Source organism: Sinocyclocheilus rhinocerous, unplaced genomic scaffold (genome assembly GCF_001515625.1).
Source record: "Sinocyclocheilus rhinocerous isolate Xijiao unplaced genomic scaffold, SAMN03320098_v1.1 scaffold189, whole genome shotgun sequence".
NCBI classification, from domain to species: Eukaryota; Metazoa; Chordata; class Actinopteri; order Cypriniformes; family Cyprinidae; genus Sinocyclocheilus; species Sinocyclocheilus rhinocerous.
In genome coordinates, this window is record NW_015667354.1 from 1,649,383 (window position 1) to 1,655,348 (window position 5,966).

At 37.9% G+C, this 5,966-nt stretch overlaps 1 protein-coding gene across 1 annotated transcript in view; it reads left to right on the forward strand.

Annotated features, from left to right (window-relative positions):
* Nucleotides 1-5,966, forward strand: part of cacna1ia (calcium voltage-gated channel subunit alpha1 Ia) — a 102,375-nt gene that overhangs the window by 19,508 nt on the left and 76,901 nt on the right. The window contains exons 3-5 of the mRNA XM_016545628.1: nucleotides 2,512-2,609; nucleotides 4,619-4,648; nucleotides 4,968-5,097. Coding sequence (XP_016401114.1) covers nucleotides 2,512-2,609; nucleotides 4,619-4,648; nucleotides 4,968-5,097 — 258 coding nt within the window. The remainder of the gene's footprint in view (nucleotides 1-2,511; nucleotides 2,610-4,618; nucleotides 4,649-4,967; nucleotides 5,098-5,966) is intronic.

Below are 5,966 nucleotides of genomic sequence, written 5' to 3' on the forward strand. Positions count from 1 at the left end.
GTCCTCTTTTGGAAGGTCAAACAAAGTAGTTTCGCTTTCACAATGAAACACAGTGCCTTCACGACATGACAGTGGCGGCATCAACAATACTACAGCGAGAATAAAAGTTACGCCTTCTTTCTTTGCGTGAACATTTGGGCGGTGTTATGCAAATCTTCCCACATCGTGACGTAGGCATGTGGGGGCGTGTTAGAACGAGCCGTTTTAGGTAGGCGTGGTTGACTCTTAATTTTTATAAAGAATGTCTCTTTGGATTTGAAACTTTAGTCTTTGCAACTTTACAGATCTTCTTTATGCACCAAGAGCTTGTAACACTTCAAAAAGAAAGGAAAAATTTAAATCGCATCATATGACCCCTTTAAACTAAAGGATTTTAGCAATACTTTTGTAATGACATTAGTATTTCACCTGTCCAATCAAACAAAAGCATCACAGTTTGAACGGTTCAATTACACAACCACCTGCTTAAATCTGTATTGCAAAATCAGCATGGAAACAGCATTGGATTCCATATGGGCCTGCCGATCATTCTCGTTAAAGTAAACGCTACTAAACGGTATAATTGCGTGTATTTAGGCAGGGTTTTGGCAGCGGAGTGGCTCTGGAGAGCTGTGGAGTATTTCTCGCTGTGCGGTTATGTAGACATGTTGAATGTGTGACTACCCATGCTGCTGCTGCTATGAGACGCTGTCAGTATATTCTCAGTGGCCGTTGTGACTCATTCGTCCCGTTCTGTGACTCAGCTCTCACCGCAGATGCCTCCCGTTGAAAAACATCTCATGGAGACGGAGGTTAAAGGGAGGCTGACGAGATTGGTGACATCACAAGAGGTGTGTCTGTTTAAAGATGGCCCTCGCTCGGGTGGGAAGGATAAAGTGGCTGTGTGTGTCTGCTTTTGGTAGTACAACAGCATCTAGATTTGTTCGCTGTGATGAACCGTGCAGATTAAAGGGGAGCTCAACAGCAGATAATGTCTGCTTCTGTCTGGGAAAAGAAACCCTCTGGCCTCTATTTTCAAACACACAGTCCCACAGGGCCGTTTGATGCAGAGAGCAGTCGGTAACTATCCCAAACAGAGCTGCTCTCACACAGACGAGAGAGATGAACCCCCACCGCTTCAGTTCCTGACAAAGTACACATGGTCAGATCAAGATGAACAGTGTTGTGCTTTGGGTTGGGTTGCATTAGAATGGCCTGTTCTCCTTCTGTGTGTGTGTGTGTGTGTGTGTGAGTGTCAGAGTGATGAATGAAGGTCTCTGTTTGTGGTGTGTAGGGCTAGTCTAGTTTTAAACTATACTCACCTACAGTGGATGTTACCTGCTGCTGAGGATGGAAGCGAGACCAAAACCTTTTAGACTGCTAATGATTCACAGGACAAGACAAAAATATGTGATGAGTTGACATGCTGACGCACAATACATTTTTTTTAATGTTTTTGAAATAAGTCTCTTATGCTCACCAAAGCTGCATTTATTTGATTAAAAAATAGGGGAAAACTGTAAAATTGTGAAGTATTATTATAATATACTGTAATAATGTTTACTTTTATAACTGTTTGAATTAAAATTTAATTTATTCATGTGATGACAAAGCTGAATTTTCATCAGTCATTATTCCAGTCTTCAGTGTCACATGATTCTTCAAATATTATTCTAATTTGTTGATTTGTTTCTTAAGAAACATTTCTTATTCATGTTAAAAACAGTTGTCTACTTAATATTGTTTGTGGAAACAATGCTACATTTTATCAAGATTCTTTGATGAGAAAGTTAAAAAGCAGCATTTATTTGAAATACAAATGACATTATAAATGTTACAAATGTTACTGTCACTTTTAATTTATTTAATGCATCCTTGCTGTATGAAAGAATTATAGTGTCATTATTCAGCTCCAGTCAGTTCAATGATGGTTCAGTTCAGTTCAATAACAGTGTCGATGTTGCAAAATTCAAGAATTAAGAACAAATTCAATTCATAAACCAGACTCTGTCGGGGGACCAGTCCTTCTCTGGTCTAAATGCACAAACACAGTGCAATATTGATCAGGAAACATCACGTTGGCATTAGGTGGGAAGGAAACCACCTTTCACTGGGTTAAGCTGTTTTTTTTTCGAGGGGGTATTTAAAGAGACGTTAGAAATGGTCATGATTAGAATAAATGCCTAACATATGAAAATAAAATACAACAATATTATAGATGATAACCACTTGTAAGTAATGAAATGAGTGGAAGAAACCAGTGTTGTCGTCGAGATCTGCTCAGAAGTCAAGACCAAGTTCAGAAAAGGGTCACGTTTGAGTCGAGTCTGAGTCAAAGACTGCATTTAAATGGTGCTGGTCTTATGGACTGGAGAACAAGTGGACTCAGTCTTGACTCGAACTCGACCCTCTTCTGGTCTCTGTCTAGACTCTGCTTTAATGAGCTGGTCTGAACTACAGAAACAACACTCAGAGTTTGTCTATACCCAGTGACTGTGACACTAATTTTCTCTGTTTGTTTCTTCTTCTCAGGATGGTTGAATACTCCCTTGATCTCCAGAACATCAACTTCTCTGCCATCAGAACAGTGCGTGTACTCAGACCTCTCAAAGCCATCAACAGAGTACCCAGTGAGTAAACACACACACACATACACACACACACAAACACACACTTATCCCCAAAAAATCTGTGTTCTGCAAACCTCAGGTGTTACACATGCTCTGATTCATTGTGTGTAGGATTTTACTGGTTGTGTTAATGCCAAGCCTTTAAAAGCACCCTCATGTGTCGGCTCCAACCCCTGCCCTATCAAACCCATGGTAGCGTGCATGTGTAGCTTTGTATTTGGTGTGCAGGTCTTCCAGAACAGCAAAGCTGGAATGAATCAAAGAGGATTTCAGAGCCATTACTTTTCTGCCACCACCATTAGCAGAGCCAGATTAATCCCTCCTGTAATTGGGTAGAAAAACAGTTGTCCTTGAACAAACGCCATAATTCATATTCCTCTGTCTCACGTTCACACCCCTCCCAAACATTGTGGCCTTTCTTTGAGCTTCTATAAGAAGCCCAGGATTTATCTATATTTCAGTGCCCATGGCAATGGTGTAGCGCATGAAATATGAATGCTAACTGAATTAGCTCGCACTTGATTTCGCTGCTCGAAGTCTTGATGAAGAGATAGTGAGTTTTTGAGGGGAGGGTTTCAGGAAGTGTTTGTAGAATGTAGGTCTTTGTGTGTTAACTCGTGTGCATGTGGGGGGAAAAAAACAGATTTTGAAGACGCACACAAACCCAATGCATACGCACTGTTACACACTCTCCCTCCTGCATGCAGGCATACAGAATTAAATTAACATCCATTTAACTGTGCATGTAGCATGCCAAATTGTAGCAAGGCTTTATGCAAGATTTTATTAAAGGGATAGTTCACTAAAAATAAACATGCAGTCATCATTTACTCATTCTCATGTCATTCCAGACCTGTAGTTTTTTTCTCCTTCTGTGGAATAGGCAAATGGATATTTAGCTAAATGTTTGCAAAATCACTATCTGCTTTTGTTGGAAAAGAGCAATGTGGACATTTTGCATGGTTCCCATGGTTATCAAAAACCTGGAAAGTTCAGGGAATTGTAAAAATTCAGTGGCAAGAAAATTTCTGAAGTTCCTATTTCTGATTAGATCCTATTAGAAAATTATTATTATTATTATTATTATTTTAATTATGGCAGAATTTTCACATTTGGTGAACTTTGTAACATTGAGAAAAAAACAATACGGAGAAAGAAAGAAAGAGAGTCTTGATAAAGACATGGAAAATTATGTTGTGATATCTAAAAAAAATAACATCCCACTTGGAAACTAAGCTCGCATGTGACCTTTGCATCACACGTTTTAAATCATCCTCTTCTCTCCTCTTTATTTCATTTTATTTTATTTTTTATTTTTTTAAACTGTGATTCCCTTCATTTCTCTGTAAGTGGCCCAAGACAGAATTCTGCTTTCATTCCAGAGGTCCAGATATTCACAGCACCAGTCGCTTCACCTGTCCACATGACGTTTATAACATCTGTGTGTTACCACACACGACTCGATGTGTTAATGTGTTCCATCAGTGTTGTGTTAGTTCCCTGTTGTGTTTCTCCAAAACCACAAACACTGCAGTAATCACATGCTGCTGTTCTCCAATCAGAACGTACACACACCCTTCATTCAGTGCTTCACTAACACACACATGAATACACGCTCACTCAGAAACGATCCCACTTGTGTGGAAGTAAAAACACAAATTAAGTTTTATGAAGACAAGCTTTCAAGAGTTGCTAGACGGTCACAGTGATACAAATTGTTATCTACAAATAAATGAAGGATAAATGACTGGATGACCTAAAATAACCTAAGATTGGCAATGTCTAACTTACGTAACGTGATAATTTATGACTAATCAGTGAGAATTACATTGATTTTATGCATTGAGATTTGCTTAATAATAGTAGTAAGTTGTGTCAGAGGTAGAAAAAAGTTATTACATTTCATGAAAGGATATTAAAACCTTTTTTTTTTTTTTGAATAATGAATATCTCAGTGCACATTATTCTTTCGCATGCTAATCTTTTTCTGTGTTCTTGTGTTTGTGTAGGTATGCGTATCCTGGTGAACCTAGTGATTTGCATTGTTTCAAAACAAAAGGAAATATACATCGGCATCAGCTATCTGCAAAAATGATTTGAAAAATATCGGCATATCGGATATCGGCAAAAATGTTATCCTTGTCGTATATTCTCAAAATCGTCGTTTTTAAGATGTAAACTGGTCTTACTTTCACTTATCTTCTCACATGTATCCTTTTGTTTAATCTCTCCTCTCATCTTCTTGTTTTTACTGTCTACCTGCCACTAAAAATACAAATGTGGTTCCACCCAGTCGGTGGCTCCAGTTGATTAAAACTCAGATTGACGTCCATATTCATGAGTGGGTGTCTGCCTGAGGTTACCGTGCCAACCATGGAAATGTGCTTCTGCTCTGTTTCTTTGTCTTCTTCATTTTTGGCATCATTGGCGTGCAGCTGTGGGCTGGACTATTAAGAAATCGCTGTTACCCAGAGGAGAACTTCACCCTGTGAGTACCAAAAGAGGAGGGCTGGTGGGCTTAAGGGAGTGAGAGAGAGAAAAGACTGAATGTACTGAATGTTTTCATCTGTGATTTCATTGAGGACAAAAGCAACGGATCCAAAATGTGGGTTTATTTGGATGACAGTTTAGGTTTACAAGGATAAAGAGATTGAATTTAGGAGGCCGGATCTTCTGGAAGAGGCATTTCGGAGTACCTGATCAGTCCATCATTGGATTGGACTTGTATTTCAAATGTCCTTTCTCTCGAAGAAGGGATACTTGATGTAATCAATGGATATTTTGGGATCACATGGACCTTGGGGACCAATAAACAAATTGTCGTTCAGTTCCATGTAGGGATGCACAATATTATTGGAACATTATCGGAATTAGCCGATAAAGTTTTAAAATGTAAACATCGGCATCAGCTGATGTGAAAAAATTATGCCGATAAGACAAATAACTCACATGTGCTCAGAGTGTGCTAGCTAGTACTTGTAATAAAATGAAAGTTAAATACACAAATAACATTAAGATACTTGTGTTTCTGAATAAATAAAGCAGTAATTGATGTCATAAAATCACAAGTCTGTTTTGATTTAAAGGTCAGAAGCTGTAGCTTACATGAATAAAATTACAAACGTGACAATTGTAAATTAAATAATTTAATGATAAAGATATGTTCATTTATATGTAATACATTTTTTTAAGGGAAAACGTTTTTTTTTATATATAATTTTTACAGCTCTTTTGCTTTAGGCCATCTATTAATATTAAATAAAAAAATGTTAAGGTTTCAACTGCATTTATCTGGAGAATACGGCAGAGATTTATTTTATTATAGTTATTTTCAAAACTTTCAGTGTACTCTTATTT